The sequence below is a fragment of the Helianthus annuus genome, chromosome 8 (assembly GCF_002127325.2).
Source record: "Helianthus annuus cultivar XRQ/B chromosome 8, HanXRQr2.0-SUNRISE, whole genome shotgun sequence".
Classification (NCBI taxonomy): domain Eukaryota; kingdom Viridiplantae; phylum Streptophyta; class Magnoliopsida; order Asterales; family Asteraceae; genus Helianthus; species Helianthus annuus.
Genome location: NC_035440.2, coordinates 26,952,272 through 26,971,080, shown reverse-complemented (window position 1 = coordinate 26,971,080; position 18,809 = coordinate 26,952,272). Strand labels below are relative to the sequence as shown.

Below are 18,809 nucleotides of genomic sequence, written 5' to 3'. Positions count from 1 at the left end.
AAGTGTACAGACAAATTGACAAATTGACAACTTGATGTGAATCGCTTCAAATCTCCATCCACTCGGCTTAAACAATCAGAACTCCCCCTTACAACAAACTATTTTCCCATTATGATTTCAAAACACTTAAGTTTGTTTTAATCAAAATGTTTTTTCCGGAAAATAAGTTTTGTTGATTTTACCACTTGTAGGTTGGGGATTACTTCATCACTTTGTTTTTCTCAACCTCTTGGAAATTTTTAACAGTTTTAGGATCTGTCAACAAATACCACTTGTAGAAAATCAAGTACAACTTAATGTCCCTGATTAACCACTTGAAGATCAAAATATCACAGTTACCAACCTGTGAATTTCTCAAGAAATATGCCGATTCCTACTCCCCAATTACTAACCTGAGAGTTCTGGCAAGTCAGGTTTTTTTAAGTAAAGAACACCGACACCCAAGCCTGACCAGCTTTGGGTGTGACCTTCTCAACTTCACCTGGGGTTTCAACAATTCTTTTTTCTTCATAAAAATCTTTAACCCCTTTGGCCTTTCCCTCGATCATTTTCCCAAAAATCTTTTTAACATTCCCATTAAACACTTTTTCGACATCAAATTCTATCTTTTCAGAATAAAATTGATTCGAGATCTCAACTTTACCAACTTTCTTTTTAAAATTTTCAGTCCTCAATGGTTGGAAATTCACCTCATCCATTGGAGGAACTGATTTCTCACTTTTAATTTCAACTTGTGGCTCCTCTGATTTTGTGGAATCAGATTCATCGCCAGATTTTACATCAGCTTTCTTAACAACCCATGTTTGGTTGTCAGAATTCACCCTTCTTCTGTAAAACCTTTTCGAACACTCTCCAACTTCATATGTTGAATTTTTGAAAACTTTGAACTTTTCAGTTGGTGGTTTGGTTTTATCAACAACTTTTTCTTTCAGTTTAGAAACAACTTCCTGTTTGATTTTGGTAGCCAATGGACAGTTCCAGGCTATGTGACCAATTTCATGACATCGAAAACAGGTTCTTGTCTCTTTTCTTTGATAGGCTCCATTCTTCATTCCTTCTTGCCTCTTCGCAAGGAATTCTTGATTTGATTGCTTCCAGAATTTGCTCTTTACTTCTTCTTCGAACTTGTCCCTGAAACATATTTTGTTTTTGGTTTAAAATTTTTCATATTTTTATGATTTTCTACATCAAAACCAAGTCCTTTCTTTTTGAAATTACCATTATGGTTTGGTTTCTTTTGAAAATCAGAACAAGAAACGTAACCCTTTTTCTTATTTAAACGTTGTTGAACTCTTGAAGTGTACTTTTTAGGTTTTTCATTAAGATTTAAATCTTTTATTTTAGAAATATTAATTTCTGTTAATTTGAAAACCTTTTTAATCTTTTCAATTTGAACACTTCTTATTGGAAATTCCTTATCAGAATATAATTTGTCTGAATCATTCAAAGTATATGCCACTTTGATTGGTTCGTCATTCAAATTAGATTTTGATAACAAAAATTCTTTATTGTAAACCCTTTTAACCGACGACTTTGGACTGTCAACTGATGATGATCCTGAACTTTCAGACTCAGACTTTGACTCCGACTCCTCATCTTTATCCAACACCTGATCGACCACCTTTTTTATTAACTCAGACTCATGATCAGTGTCAGACGATGTGAATGTGACGTCAATGTTTTCTGGTAAATCATCAGTTGTTTCGGACTTTAACTTTATATTGACAGCCTTTTTGACTTGCTCCTCATTCGGTTTTCTGGGAGAATAACCTTCTCAGATCGGAGGCGAACACTTGTTATAACTGACACTCTGTTTCTTACCAGTATCCTTCTTTTTCGGCTTCTCATCTTGAAATGCTTCAAGACCTGCAACAGTTGGATAGATTCGATCAATCAAATAATCAGAACTAGAATAGCTTTGTAACAACCGTCTGATTCTTTCATTTTCAATCTTTTCTGTCTCCAACTCTTGCTTCCTTTTGCAATTTCTTCAATGTAACAATTTATGGCTTTCTGCTTTGACATCATCACAACATTCAGCATGGTCAAAGCATCTTCTCTTTCAGAATTTGTCTTCTGTAGACCAGTTACTGTTTTGTTCAATACATCATATGATTCTTTTACATAATTTAGATCAAATAGTAAATTTTCTTTCATCTTGTCTTGCTCAATCAACTTTTCATCTTTCTCTTCACACTTCTTGCAAGATTCTAGACACTTTAAACACGGTTTGATCACTTCAATAACTTTTTCAACTTCAACCACTTTCTCAACTTCAACCACCTTTTCAGCAACTTTAAATTCTTCATTTTGTTCAGTCTTTTCTTTTCGAGCAACACTTTCACATTTCATCTTTTTCTGTTCTTTTGCTGCTCGTCTCTCCTTCAACTTCTCCACTCTATCTGCAAAATAAAATTGAAAACTTTCAGGAGATAATGACGTTTTTCCAATGTTTATTTGTGTTTCTTCTTCATCATCACTGTCATCAGATGATGATTGATTAAAAACTATTGTCTTTTCTGAACTATCATCAGAAGAAACAGACTCATCCTCTTGACTTGTCTCATTCCTGGCAAACACTTTCATCCATTCTGTCATCAAATCAGGCTCTTGAACTATTTGTGCAATGAGGGCTACTACTTTTGAATCAGGTGGAATGTATTTTCCCAGCTGAAACCTTTTGCCACTTTTTCATCATCTTGATCGACGATACCAAAATAAGCTTTCTTATTTGCTTCCTCGATCATTTTAGCATGTGCAGTTTGTGGTTCCTTTTGTTGATACGGTTGATGAGCAACTTGTTGATATATGGCTTTCCGATAATAATCATTTCCACCAAACGGATTCTGCGCTCCACTAGCTTCTCGATTTTTACATTCTCTCTTGAAATGTCCTTTCTCCCTGCATCCAAAACAAGTAACTTTAAATTTATCAAAACCTAAAGTAGAAACATTAGCATCCAAGAAATCATTTCTTCCTATAATCATTTTGAATTTTTCAGCTCTTCTCAAAACACTCGCTAAGCACCATTTAATGTCCATCAACTCCATTTCTTCTACATCAATCTGATCGTAATCCTCTTTGTCAACATAGGATTTCTGATCCTTCCTGCAACCAATCCCTCATATGATTCTAACACCGTAGCAAGTAATGACATGTGACTTTTGGCAATTTCTTCAGATAAGTTTTTACCATTCTGAAGATGCAACGCAATATTGCAATGTAAGACTTGACCATTACTGCTGTTTGAGATTTGGAACTGATGATTTGAGGTTGAACTCTTCGGATTAACACTCGGGTATGAAGAAAATCCACTGCTGCTGCTTAAATTTTGATTAACTGTTCCAAATGAATTTTCTGCACTGAAAGCAGTTTGGATTTTCGGACTAGCTTCGACATCCTGAACACTTCCTTTGTAATACATCTTGATATCTTGTTGACCACTTGGATTGTTCATCCTAGCAATCTTTTGCTGCTCAAGATCTTGTCCTTCAATCTTTTCGATGAATTGAGAAATTGTCAAGCCATCATATTCTCCAGTATTCTTTAATATCATCAAAAATGTACCCCATTCTTTCTGCGGTAATGCATCAGCCAATTTATCCACCCATTCTTCTCATTCTTTGTTTATTTCCTACAAAGACATCGAACGAACTAAGTGACAATATCTTTCAATCAGTTTCTTTGTACCCTCACCCAGTAAACTCGTAAACAGATCAAATTCTTTCTTTAATAATGCCTTTTTATTCCTAATCATCTTCTCACTACCCTCAAACTTAAATTTAGCGCATCCCAGATCGATCGTGAAGTATTGTCGTGCTGAAGCAATATGAAGATGTCTTCTTTAATAGCTTGCTGTAACAGACTGATCATCATCTTTTCTGCTTTGTACATGTCTCGTTCTTTGTCTGACAATTCAGAAATTGCTTTGATAACTCCCAAATCAGTACGAGGTCTAACATACTTCTTCTCAATACATTCCCATGACCTCAAATGATTTGCTTGAACCCAATTTTCGAATCGATCTTTCCAACCATAATACTCCTCAATTCCCATTAGCTTCGGGGGTTTTTGCAAAGTTCCAATCTCATTTTCCATGTTCATACTTTGAGCAATGGCAGCCGTAGTAGTCGGGGATGTAGCAAATGCGTTATAGAATTCCTCTTCCATGATTCGATCAAATTTTTCACAATCAGACACTTTCAAACGGAATCAACACTTTCACACGAAATCCTTCAAGCGAAATACCGATTGGTGCGAAATAACCTACAATAGACCTTCAAACGAAATAACAACTCACACGAAAACAGAACTTTGAAACGAAATAAGTGATTTCGTACGAACAGACCAAATGAAATATGATTTCGTGCGAAATCAACTTGGATTCAAACGAAAATAGCCTCTTTGGAACGAAATAGTAATTTCGTATGAAATACCTCAAACGAAATCAATCACAAAATGTAATTTCGTGGGAAATAAAGAAGCTATTCCATGCGAAATACTGCTGACGTCATCATCTCGAGCTGTTTTTGCCAAAATTTATCAGGCTTTAGTTCGAATTTTGGTCCAATTCTTTCAAGGCTTTATTAAAACACTGTTTCGCTTATAATGTGAGAAAATCAATCCATTTTGTCCGTTAAAACTTGTTTAATTTTGAAAAGAAGGTGTAGAGTCAGAAAATTTGATGAAATCAAGCTGAATTCGATAGAACTCCTCCTCCTGAGCTCTGATACCACTTGTAGGATCGTTTGCAGACCCGAACGAGTCGTTCAGAAGAGTTTTTGCTCAATACGAAAGGCGGAAACAGACGTATTGAGGTAATTCAGCTAGATATTCACTTTAAATGTCTTGTTTATTGATTTGACAAAGTTTTACAGCGAAACGACACTTCGGCAGCAGTTCGACACTGAAACCGGAAAGTTGGAACTACTTCAAACGAAATCACAAGGCACCTATTTATAGGCTGGCTAATTTTGCACGAACAAGTTCATACGAAATTACTTTCACACGAAATACTGATTTCGTGCGAAATCACTAGTTGATTTCGTGCGAAATTACACTCTCTTATTTTGTGCGAAATTACCTTCTAACCTATTTTTGACAGTTTCCTCGAATAACGTGCCCTGATCTATCTATACACATACAAGACTCGATACAAGATGAAGTCGACAGACGGATGCACCAACAATGTACGATACCGGTATTGTAATGTACTAATACCGACCAAACAACAACGGTACCGGTATAGGTATTCGTTGTTTTTATGGGTTTTCAATCGATTTAAAAAACATGACGATTGGAAACGATTGCTATGCCGAGTGTCGATATAGTAGTGGTATTGTAATTAATCAGACTAATAATACCCAAAGACCCGCAGCGAAGCACGCGTGATCCCTCTAGTTTATATAAAATTATTAACTATAATTAATTAATTAATTAACTATATATAATGTAGCAACTTTCTTTATCACTCACAAAAATCACTATTCATTTTTTTACCTTTTAACCCTATAGTTTTTAACTTTTACCAGTATTTTATCAATGTGTCACAAAGAATTTGTTCTTGTTTAACCCTTATACTTTTCAATTTTTAGAAATTTGTCCAAATATTTTTTTATCTTTGACCGTAACACTTTTCTACTTTTAACTTTGTTCACAATATTTTTACAGAACAGGCCATTTGCAATGCGCTGGTCATAACTCGACTAAGTAATTCATTTCTATGTTTTACATTTCGGCCTTTTTTTGTGAGTTAACACGCCACAATACACGTGCGTGTTTAACGTTTTTACGTCTACCTTTTTTTGTTCGTTATATCTGTCCCGCGGCAAAGCGCGGGTCCAAATCCAAGTTACATTATAGAAAGAAACCAATGATCTCTTGGCCTAGTGGTCAAGGGGAGGTGGGAAACTTTGCTTCTCTTGGAGGTCCTGAGTTCAAATCCAGACAAAAGAGATTTTAATATTAATTTGTTGATACTAACATACTAACTACTAACCTGGTTAACGACATTCTAACCGTACGCCGTTAAAAAACATTGTAGGAAGGAAATTCCGATATTATAGGTAGGTTAGACAAACAAAAAATTGTCGATCAAAAGGTCAATGCATACATCTTTTAGTATTATGTTATTCAAATCGACAAAAGACCTTTGAAAATTTCTATTTGAAAAGATATTCCGACAATTTAAATGTCATTACACCGCTGAAAAAGAGTTCACAGTTTTCATACAAACTTTAACTTGTATTTTATAAGTAATTAAGTTCTTAAATTTGATTAACTAGAATTACGACCCGCCGCAATGCGGCGGGAATTCTTTAGTTATAAATAAGTCGATTTAGGACTCGCACGTTATGTTGAACCTATCAAATGGGAAAAAAATAAACGATGCAAAAACGTTCACCAACACACGCACGTTGCGTCGTGTTAACTCGCAAAATTTAGAACGAAACGTAAAAACATTAAACCAAAGACGCATGTTGCGATGTGTTAAGTCACAAAATTTAGAACGAAGCATAAAACGAATAATTTGCGGAAAATGAAAACTATAAAGGACCAAAGTTGAAACTAAAAAAAAGTTATGAGAATAGATTGCAAAAGATAAAAAGTTTTGGGTTAAAAGTAAAAAAAACAAATAGTTTTGAGTTAAAAGTAATTTATGAAATACTTTTGGATGAAAAGTAAAAAAAAACATTTTTTTTTTTTGAAAAACCCCCAAAGCCAAGGTTACAACAACCATATGCATAACCATTTTTCTTTGAAAAGCCCCTAAAATCAAGAATACAACACTTGGCGAAAGATGAAAAGTATAAGGGACCAAAGTTGCAAAAGATGAAAAATTTTGGGTCAAAAGTAAAAAAAATTAAAGTGGTTAAATCGTAAAAGATTGAAACTTTTGAATTAGAAGTGAAAAATCAAATTAATGAAAGGGGTTAAATTGTATAAGATGGAAACTTTTTAATTAGAAATGAAAAATCAAATTAATCAAAGAGGTTAAATTACCAAAAATTAAAACTTTAAACTTAAATTGTCAAAGATTAAAACTTTGGGTTAAATTACCAAAGATTAAAACTTTAAACTTAAATTGTCAAAGATTAAAACTTTAGGGTTAAAAAAGAAAATTCCAATTTTTTTTTGAAAAACTTCCAAAGCTAAAAGTACAACAACCTTAAGCATAATTATGTTGCTAATTTATAGGATTTTAATTTAATTTAATTTGTAAACATTTTGGATTATTAGAATGTTCAAAGTACAAAATAAAGTTGTAAATATGATACTTATACAAAAAGCCATTTAAATTTGTAGATTTTGTTTAATAAGCAACTACATAATATGATACGACATGACACGTAAAGACAAGATATGTTGAAGTACGATTCGAGAAGATACCACACAAGATGTATAAACTAGTTAATGCCCCGCTTGTGTTGCGGGGTGCTACGCCAAATAAACCCTCATAATTTTGCTAGAAAAAAAACTAATACGATGAGAAAACTGTAATTTTAAACTGGGGGGCAAAACCGTAATTTATCATGACCAATGAGTGAGCGCTAGCAAATAAAAATTACATCGAGTCAACCAATTAAAACAAAACACTATCATAGGTTTGCAAAAAAATGAAAACGATGGCAAGACTATAATTTTGAACTGGGGGATATCGTAAGTTTGACTGGGGTAAAATCGTAATTTATCAAAAGCTACAAAGATGACAAGATTGTAATTTTGAAGTTGGGGCAAAATCGTAATTTTGACTGGGGTAAAATCAAAATTTATGAAAATCTACTATGATAGCAAAATTGTAACTTTGAATAGGGAGTAAAAGCGTAATTTTGAAATGGGGGAAATCGTAATTCAAAACTAGGGTAAAATCATAATTGTTCAGGCCAAACGGGAAGTGCAAGACAGCTGCGTGACACTATTCCCCTCCGTTGGTTTTGTAAATATATAAATGTTGAAAACTAATATTGAAAAAATATACGAAACGACACGACAATAAAACACAATACGATACAATAGAAAGTGTATAAAATGTTTAAAACAATTATTGAAAAAGAAAAAAAAATACGATGCGATACAAAACAAAATATATAAAATTTGATTTTAAGACATACATATTATGAAGTTTGGAAGGAAATAACCCTCCTGCCTCCTATACGACTCGTATAGGAGGAGCCTCCATACCAGAATTGTTAGTTCTAGTGTTTAATGTTAGCCCTATACGAGTCATATAACGGGCAGCTGGGTGTTAACTTAAACACAAGGGAGTCTAAATAAATGATGGAGCATATAAAAAACAAATGACGAATCCACTTAACAAATATGCGTGGCAGACTGAAAGGCCACCAAACAACATGTGCTTGTCAGGCACAAAGGCCAAACGCAAAAAGAAATCATACAAAAAGTAATGCATAACATACAATATCTTAACGCTGACAACAACAACCATGGATGACGTACAAACAAACAAAACCCACAAAGGTTGATGATTAATATTATATAAATATAAGATATTAGGTGACAAAACTAACACTATAAATGTGCACTTTATCTTTTTATCTAATCTCCAGCCAAACTAAACCTCACTTGCTAAAAAAGTTGATAATTTATATACTATCATTTATCAAGCATTATACATTACAAGTGACCATAGGCTCAAGTAGCATGGTTGCTTGTTAAAAGCCATCTTAGCAGCCAACCAAAAAAGGTGATCATAATTGCCTAATATTAGTTGAGCCGAATCCGACATAACAGGAAAACAATAATAAAAAGGCTTAGCAATGCTTCGTAGCCTAACTTTCCAATACATATGATTAAAAAATACGTCTTAAGCATATATAATGCAGTTTTCTAGTCAATGAGGGAAATTTGAGTTAGTCATGGCATCACAATCGCTAGTCCGCCAAAGGTATCATGAACATCTCATACGCCACGAGGCAAGCATCCCTTCCCCTAAGACTCAGCCAAGCATCATAGCCTTAGTATCTTAAAAGACACAAATGACATCCAACAAAACAAATCCAGATATAAACGTAAGCAACAGCAAAACCCAAGTAATCTTAGATTTTAAAACATAACCATCATAGATCCAAATATCCAGTTACAGCATCTCTCGTAACACATCATATCCATGGCTCACCAACGGTTCATCGCCACTAACAAACTTAGATCTAAAGATAAGCAACAAGAAAACTATGTTTCACTAGATAACAACCATAGATCAAAGATCTGATTAAAGCTTTTTTGGGAACACATCATATACAAGGGTCAACTACAAATCATCGACGTTGCATTTTGAGAACAAAGTCTGATTCAAGCAACAATAAATGTAAATTAATATATCCAAAGACACATCATATACACGGCTCACCGATGGATTACTGCCTCTGCATTTTGAAAATAAACTACGACTCAACATAAAAAAAAACACAAATTTAACCGTTAGATTCATCGCCTCTACAATTCGAAGATAAATTCCGATTCAACCAAAACATACGTGAATGTAATGCTTTCAAGAGAAAGGGTTTTAAAAACAACCCAAAGAAAGGAATGCTTAAAGAAAGCACCAAGTCGTACATGATGATGATCGGCGGTAAACAACGACCAAAATGAAAGTCAATTGGCTAGTTCTACAGAGAAAGAGAAGGGGTGATGCGTTAATGAGAGAGATATGTAACAAGTGAAATACAAAACAAACGAGGAATCTACCAAACAAATACGCGTGGTAGACTAAATGGCTACTAAACAACACGTGCTCATCGGGCCCAAAACCTAAACGCAAAAAGAAGTTAAACAAAAAATAATGCATAACATACAATAACTTAATACGAGCAACACAACAATGCATAATGTACAGACAAATAAAGCCCACAAACTTCAATAATTGATATTATATGAATGTATTTTTTCATATATTGAGATCTTTGAAAAGAAATGTTATTTAAAGAATCTTTAGGGTAGAATTTTTATGACAAGGATCATGTGGTCTGTAGATTTAAGGCAGGATCCTAACTTGTGGGACATGAAACAGGATCCTGACGAAACTGAGGATCCTGACTTGTGCCTAAATTGTCGTGAAGGCAGCTCAAGAAAAAGTGTGGAAATGGAGTTGCCAACGGTCAATGACTAATTCTCTTCAGGATCCCGGATTTCTCAGAGCTTTAGTTAGGATTCGTTTTTTACTTGTATTATAAATTGGCTTGATTGGATCATTTTAGGGACACGAAACACTTATTGCAAACACTCTCAATTCATTCACACACAACATTATTAGCTATAACACCTAGTTTGATCGATCAAGCCACACTTGTGCCTAAATTGTCGCGAAGGCAGCTCAAGAAAAAGTGTGGAAATGGAGTTGCCAACGGTCAATGACCAATTCTCTTCAGGATCCCGCATTTCTCAGAGCTTTAGTTAGGATTCGTTTTTTATATTATAAATTGGCTTGATTGGATCATTTTAGGGACACGAAACACTTATTGCAAACACTCTCCATTCATTCACAAACAACATTATTAGCTATAACACTTAGTTTAATCGATCAAGCCACACTATTGTAATCATTTTTCATATTAATATTAGTGGAGCTGTGTAGTTTCCAGTCTTGGGTTTTTTTGTGCCGGAGATCAACTTCACGAAGAAGATCAGGGGTTTTTTTCCATGATAAATCCTTTGTGTTCATTGCATTCATTTCAAATTCATAACACTATAGTTTACAAACTGTTTTCTTAAACCAAGATCCTGACTGTAAATTCAGGATCTTAAGCATCGTATCTGTTATTTACATAAGCACCTCACCTCACTATTTAAATTTGGTTGTAAAGTTCATCTAGTCAATTTTTAACCAAAATAATTTGGCGCCCACCTTGGGGCAAGTGGTGTTTTTCATCATAAAATTTCTGTTAAAATTTCTTCTAAATGAATTTCTTGCAAAACTATTTTCAAAAATGGCCTCTCAACCAAAATGCTCACCAAACACATCCTTTGTGACTACTGCAACTACCTGAACCAGCAACCCTATTCCTCGATCTACTCTAGGAAACTAGAGGAAAACTATTAGTCCTATAGGAAATGCATACTTAGGACCGGGGAAATCAACTGCAGGACCTGTTTTGGCTTCAAATGATGAGATCCTGTCGATGTTTGCCTCGATGCAAAACCAGATGAAACAACGGCATGAGACCAACCAACTATTGTTCAAGTAGTTGAGGGAATTGAAGAACTCCAGTAACCCCCGTGGAGCTGATGACACCTCTACAAGCCAGAACTCTGAATTTCTGCATGCCAGGATCCTCTGGAGTTTACCAAGGAGACTTTTTACCTATCAACACGATCAACACCCGTTGGTCCTACTCATTCTATCAGGATCACATCGAGCAAAGATTCAGTAGCTACTTCAGGATACTCGTCCTCGGATCCTAACACCGGTAACCTTACCAATAATGATTCATTAAATACTAACGATTTAATACAGATTGCAGTTCCGAAGATGGCAAGAGAACTAAATAAGTTAAGAAACATGATCTCGAGTGTACCAGGAGTGGTGCAACCAATACCGGAGGTACCTCCTGTGAGTCATAAGGTCTCTAACGTGCGTGCGGGTGTCTATATTTTTAGTTATATTTTAGTTCTTTTTACTCGCCGATTTCAAGTTTTAAATTTATGAAACACGATATTCTACTATCACTCTACACACACGCTTTCAAGATACCGAGGTCGTCCAAGAACACAAGTCCTTTTAGTACCGGCTTATCGTTAACATCTAATCGAACCAAACTTTTAGAAAAGATTTTTAAACTAATAAAAATAGAAAAACAGAAAATAAAAATAAAATAAAATAAAAATGATAGACAAGAAAGAATCACTTGGATCCAACTTATCTTTCATGTACCCTTTTGATGATTTCCGCACTTTAGTCATTTTAAGAGATTATCTCAGTTATAGTAGTAGGCCCCTCTTTTGGAGGTGACGTTACCCTCAACCTAGTGGTTTGAGTCAGCAAGGATACAATCCCACTAGGTCGGAATATTGAAAGATAATGAAGTAAGTTATTAATGCAAAATGTGGTGGACCCCCCTTACGAGGCGGGGATCACCCTCAACCCGGACCTTCACCGGCCACCGTCGTCGTCGTCGGACCGGCTGCCGGAATCAGTGAGGGAGAGGGAGAACCGAGAGGGTGAGTGTGTGTGTGCGACGTGTGTTTTACAAAGACCTCTCTCGTCCTAGTTGAATGAACTTTGATGAAGAGAATATAAACAACATGACAAACATATTGAGTGCCAAGTGTATAAACTTTCCCCTAGTGGTTTGTTTTAAATTTTCCGAAATTCACTTTAAATGTTACAAAATTCTGAAAATATTATAATTTGCATTGTCTGTGAGATATGTACATGAAAACTAGTTTGTTTTAATATAGTTTGTGTGTATAATGCATTTGTCTATATATTTGTTTCTTACAAGTTGTATTCATTCTAATTGCATTGGTTTCACTATCCCTTGTAATTGTAATCTCACCCATGCCATTTACCGTTTATTGACTTCACTCCTTCACCATAGTTATTAATATTCTTTTCGTTATCGAGCAATTTTTGACTCAGCCGTGTTTCTTTTTGTTGTTTTTCTTGGTTTCACGGTAGGCACTCAAGGGAAACGAATGTGTGAAGAGGGTAAACAAACAAATTAGATTGTAGGAGATGAGGAATTAATAGGACTTAGTAATTTTTAATATAAGACGTTTTGGAATAACTTATAAACTGTTCTAAGGATTCGGAAACTTAATAATAGTAACCTTATCATTAATTAAGGGCTAAGATTAAATGGGTGAAATTGAAGAGAAGAAAGAGGCGCGCGAGTTTGTGTAAGGGCATTGTAGTCAATCAAGAACAATAGTTTCTATCTCCTCAAATTCCCCACATTTTTTAAACGTTAATAACTTTTTCATACGACATTACTTTTTTTTTTTATAAAAATTGCACCAAAAAAAAACGAGCGTTTTTTTTATCTTTAAAACGAGTATACTATTGCTATATTTTCGAAATTTTTTTTTTCGAAAATCCAGTTGCGTAAAACTTAATGGAAGAAAACCCAGTTGCATAAAATGCAATGGAAAAAAAAAGTAAAAAATTACTTTTTTCTAAAACGCAATGTACAAAAAAACACAAAGAAATATCTTATTTTTAACATGTGTTGGCCAGAAAACACAAAGAAATGTCTTATTTCTGAAACGCAATAGCCTAAAAACACAAAAGAAACTATACTTTCTAAAACGCAATGGACTGAAAACACTTCAAAAATGTGTTTTACCGAAAACGCAATGCACAAAAAACACAAAGAAATGTCTTATTTTTAAAACTCAATGACCAGAAAACACTTAAAAATGTCTATTTTCTAAAACGTAATGGACTGAAAACACATAAAATTGTGTTTTACCTAAAACGCAATGGACTAAAAATACTTCAAAAATGTATTTTTCTAAAACGCATTGGTTTGAAAACACAAAAGAAACTGTTCTCTCTAAAATGCAATGGACTGAAAACACATAAAAATGTGTTTTATCTAAAACGCAATGACTAAAAACACTTCAAAAATGTGTTTTTTTTCTAAAACGCAATGACCAGAAAACACATAAAAATGTCTTATTTCTAAAACGCAATGGCCTAAAAACACAAAAGAAACTGTTCTCTCTAAAATGCATTGAACCAGGGTATGTTTTGTCTATGAATTGTCTGAACCAGGAGATCAAAAACTGTCTACGAAATGAGGCAATTTACGAAATTAAATTTACTCTGCCCTTTGGACCCCGCCAGGGGCTGCCGCCACTTGGACCCTGCTCCGAAGGGCGCTGCCCCCGGACCCCCGCCAAGATCGTAAAACGCAATGACTCAATTCAAAAACCCAGATCGTAAAAATGCAATTCAATAATTTCTTACATGGATCGAAGCCGATTTCTTCAATGATTGACAAAATTTGAATGATAGAAACACTTATCAACGATCGAATCAAACGGATCGAGTGATTCGCTTCAAAATTATGGGAAAAAATGAGATATTGTATGAAGTTAAAATAAGTTTCTTCAAAAAAGTTAACACGTTGATTGGGTTTGAATCATTGATTGGTGACGAAAATCGCACTATAATGTAGTGATTATTGAGATAGAAAGTGAAGAAAAGGTTGAAGATGGTGGGTTTTGAAGTTCCTGGGGAGAATAAGGAAGAAGATTGGATACAGTTGACTAAAATACCCTTTCTCTTTATTTTAAATTTTGTCACATGTCATAATCCTATTGCTTTCTATTATTTTTAGCCAAAATATATTTTCTATTTGATCCTCACCCTTAAAATAATATACATTTTTACCTCCTTTATATTTTTTTAATAACAAATCACTTGTGTTTGTTAACTTAAAAATAAATTAATAAATACGCTCCAATATGAGGAAGTGTACCGATACCGCTAGAAGGTATCAATATTATTGAAATTGGTATTCTTATTTGTTTTTATAGTTTTGAATCGTTATATGACACATACATATCCTTTTATGCATGTTACAATTTTATTATTTTGGCTTTTTATCTTTTGGTTACATCGAGGTGCCCTGAACTAAATCTATTATTTGCTCTAAATAATTTTTTTAGAATACATTTTCCCATGGCGTCACCCGGGTGAAATTTAGTAGTTTAAATATTGTCGTGGTCCTGATAATGGGGTTATTAAGGACCATAATTCAAAGTCACTTAAAGAAAGAATGATTGGTTGTAATAATGAAGGATGTTTCTTTCCTGCGAGAATGATCTAAAACCAGACAATAAAACAAAGCCTTATATTAATCCGTAAAAAAGCAATCAATTTGGCAGAAATTAAGAATTTCTAAAAACTTCTAATTCATTGATATGAATAACACCACAATATCACTCCTTTCAATTACCTTCTTCTTTCTCATGCTAACATCTTCTAATTCATCATCAAACATCATAGCTGTGAATAAAAACTTATCAGATGGTGAGACCATTATTTCAGGGGACGCAACATTCGAGCTAGGCTTCTTTAGCCCAGGCAGTTCCCGAAACCGATACCTGGGGATATGGTATAAGAACACAACACCTTGTGTGGTTGTATGGGTTGCTAACCGAGAAACTCCACTTATCGATACCTCAGGCATAGTCAAATTGGACAGCCAAGGGACCCTGTCTCTTGTCAATGGTAGCGGTATCACCATCTGGTCATCCAACTCCTCTACAACTGGTACAAGTGTCAATCCCATAGCACAACTCTTAGATACGGGCAATCTTGTAATTATGAATGAAAATCAAACCAACAAAAACCATCTCATCTGGCAAAGTTTTGATTACCCTGGAGATACTTACTTACCAGGAATGAAGATGGGGAAGAATTTCAAAACACGGCGAGAGATGTACTTGACATCATGGAGGAGCGCAGATGATCCTTCCCCAGGTGTGTATACACTAAGGTTTTCTATGGTTAAGGGTAAATATCAGCAACAATATATTAGGAAAAACTCTGTTATTCAATCAAGGATTGCGCCGATTAATGGCATAACGTGGGCTGGCCGCCCAAACTATAAGCCTAATCCCTCTTATATAGCAAAGTATGATATTATTCTCAATGAAGATGAGATGTATTTTGTCTTTAGTTTTAAGAGCACCTTTTTGCTGATAAAGTCAATAATAACTCCTGGTGGGAAGCATGAGGTCTGGCATCTAAATAGGAAAACAGGGAAATGGACGCAGGATCTCTCTTTTCCCTCAGATAAATGCGATGGTTACGGGGTTTGTGGCCCATATGGAATCTGTAGTACTGACACTTATAATATCTGTGGGTGCTTCAAAGGGTTTGAGCCAAAGAACCCACAAGAAATGCCACAAGATAACTGGAGTAGTGGTTGTAGACGAACTAGATCTTTAGATTGTTCGGTAGAAGAGGGATTTCAAAAGTTCTCAAGCCTGAAATTACCAGACACTCAGAATGCTATGTATGATAGTCACATGAGCCTGCATGAATGTGAGGTAGCTTGCAAGAGTAACTGCTCATGCACTGCCTACGCAAATCCAAACATGACTGAAGGTGCAGCTGGATGCTTGTTATGGTTTGGAGATTTGATTGACCTACGAGTATACTCACAAAATGGGCAAGATCTTTATGTTAGACTGGCAGCCTCCGAATTATTGGGTAAACTACTTAATTACAGAAATAATCCCTTCATGTTATTTTTGTTATTCAAGTTTTATTAAAGTCTAGTGGTCTTGTTTTTAGATATATATTTTTGTAGCTAAGACATGCAATTTATTTATAATTCCTGTACTCATACAATGCCATTCTCTCAATTTGACATTGTAAATTGTTACAGTTAATTCGTCAACACCAGTTAATGGTCGATTTCGTTCGAGATTTCCAAGAAAGAAACGAGTAATTGTTATAATCACAATCTCAACGGCAGCAGGGTTGGCTGTGATATTAGTACTCTGCACTTTGAGTAAGAGAAAGAGGAGACCAGACGTAGAACGCGAAGGCAAGTGAAATTGATCAAATTAATATTTTCAGATTTTGGAAATAAATTATTTGGCTCAAGTTTTTGATTTATATGACCAGCAGTGAAGGTCCTTGAGACAGAACACAACAGTAGCAACAAGAAAGGAAATATAGAGCTCACAGTGTTTAGGTTATCGACAATTTCAAGGGCAACCAATAAGTTTTCTATTGAAAACATACTTGGACAAGGTGGGTTTGGTCCGGTGTACAAGGTAATGGCATATTGGGTAGCATCAACAACCCCCCCCCCCCCCCCCCCTCTAGTGGGTGAAAAAACTATATGTCTAATAATATTAAGTCCAGGGTGTGCTAGAAGAAGGACAGGAGATTGCTGTGAAGAGGCTTTCAAAGTCATCGAAACAAGGGCTAGATGAATTTGAGAATGAAGTTATATGCATAGCCAAACTTCAGCATAGGAATCTTGTGAAACTCTTAGGATACTGCATTAAAGGAGAGGAGACATTGCTGGTTTATGAATACATGCCTAACAAAAGCCTGGACTGGTTTATATTTGGTTGTGTTCTCTTTTATATCCATAGAACTAGATTAGAGAGTAAAATGGTTGATTTATGAAATAATTTATAGTGGGTTTTCCGTTTTTTCCTCAATTAATTATGAAGTTGCCACTGCCTCTATCTTAGTAACTGATTTGTCTTGATTAATGATATAGCTTAATTTGTACACTTCTCACTGAAAATTTACTTCTTATTTTCTAGCACTCACACACACACACATATAACCAATATAATTCACTCTTATTTGATATGTGTAAAGTAATTTCTTGCATGTCCATCAGATGATTTAAGGAAGTCATTACTTGATTGGCCACAACGTTTCCACATTATTCAGGGGATTGCTCGAGGTCTTCTTTATCTTCATCAAGATTCCCGACTTAGAGTTGTGCATAGGGATTTAAAAGCAAGCAACATTTTGCTCGATCATGAGATGAATCCAAAAATATCAGATTTTGGTTTGGCTAGAATGTTGGAAGGAAAGGAGAGTGAAGCAAAAACAAAGAAAGTGGTGGGAACTTTGTAAGAATCCATGAACTTTCTATCATTCCTATATACATGTTACATTTGACTGTTTCTATTGATCATTTGCATGGTCTTATAATCTTCTACTCAGGGGCTACATATCTCCAGAGTATGCAGGAAAAGGTCTGTTCTCAGTGAAATCGGATATTTTTAGCTATGGCGTTTTGGTGTTGGAAACAGTGAGCGGAAAGAAAAATAGGGTTTTCGCTCATGAAGACCACTGTGAGGATAACCTTCTTGGACATGTAAGTGTGTTGAATATGATCACTCATTGATCATAAATTGAACTAATTGGTGTTGGTTACTTGATTGATTTAGGCTTGGAGACTTTACAGAGAAGGAAAGTCTATTGAACTAGTTGATGCATCATTAGGTGAATCATGGTCTACACATGAAGTGTTACGATCAATACACATTGGTTTATTATGTGTGCAACAACAAGTGGAAGATAGACCTACCACAGCGGTTGTGGTTGCCATGTTATCTGGTGAAGGATCACTGCCTCCGCCCAAAAAACCTGCTTTCTTCGTTCAAGAAAGTGTAAGTGATTTGGTTTCAGTTTGCCCATCATCAATTAATGGGGTGACGCTAAGCCAAGTTGATGGCAGATGATGAGGTGACATGGAAGACATAACTTTTAGGCCAATGAGAAAATGATTTCAGTTAGAAATATATCCTAACAGCAACCTCCATAGAATCAAGGGACTTGCATTTTCAAGTTGTATTGTAAACTGTACTTTGGTTGGAGATCTGTCAAATCATGTTTCAGGCTGTCTTTGCATGTGCATTCATTATGAACACTGTAATATGTTTTGGACTGCACTCTACTTATCAATTGCCTTGACTTAAGAATTTGATGAACCCGTTTGATTCCAGCTAGGGGCAAGGGAACAAAAGGATTACAATCTATTCTCGAATCACATGACCCTTCAATCCAATTTATTTTAACATTCCTATTTGATATCAAAATAAACAAAAATAAATGAACTTCATCTCCTAAAAATAATTGTTCCTAGATATCCAATTTAGCTGATTCTTCCTGTTTGACTAACCAATCAAGCTGCAAAAAGAACACGCCACAGGTTCTATTCGGTTCGGTTCGGTTCGGCATGTATGAATCTAATGTTATATAATTCGACTTTCAAAGCCACAATTTTAAAAGCAAAGTACTGATATGACTCAGGAATTGATGTTTTTTGAATTTTCAAAGGGTTAGGTGAAGTCTGGGT

The 18,809-nt window shown here is 35.0% G+C and overlaps 1 protein-coding gene across 2 annotated transcripts; it reads left to right on the top strand.

The window, feature by feature from the left end:
- Window positions 1–14,824: 14,824 nt before the first annotated feature.
- On the top strand, window positions 14,825–18,432 carry LOC110869792 (G-type lectin S-receptor-like serine/threonine-protein kinase At4g27290). 2 transcript variants are annotated; one of them, XM_035976542.1, is made up of 7 exons: window positions 14,825–16,183; window positions 16,362–16,523; window positions 16,607–16,755; window positions 16,847–17,057; window positions 17,340–17,577; window positions 17,672–17,825; window positions 17,899–18,432. In XM_035976542.1, the coding sequence occupies exons 1-7, from the start codon at window positions 14,887–14,889 to the stop codon at window positions 18,190–18,192; spliced, it is 2,505 nt and encodes an 834-aa protein (XP_035832435.1). In that variant the 5' UTR covers window positions 14,825–14,886; the 3' UTR covers window positions 18,193–18,432. The 2 variants fall into 2 exon arrangements, with proteins under 2 accessions (XP_035832435.1, XP_035832434.1); XM_035976541.1 differs by having other exon boundaries at window positions 16,604–16,755.
- Window positions 18,433–18,809: the final 377 nt, after the last annotated feature.

Bases quoted from the DNA above. Each gene is read 5' to 3' on its own strand.
- LOC110869792 (XM_035976541.1), top strand. From the start codon at position 14,887: ATGAATAACACCACAATATCACTCCTTTCAATTACCTTCTTCTTTCTC. The intron at 17,058-17,339 runs GTTGTGTTCTCT...CATGTCCATCAG, and splicing joins CCTGGACTGGTTTATATTTG to ATGATTTAAGGAAGTCATTA. The intron at 17,826-17,898 runs GTAAGTGTGTTG...TGATTGATTTAG, and splicing joins AGGATAACCTTCTTGGACAT to GCTTGGAGACTTTACAGAGA.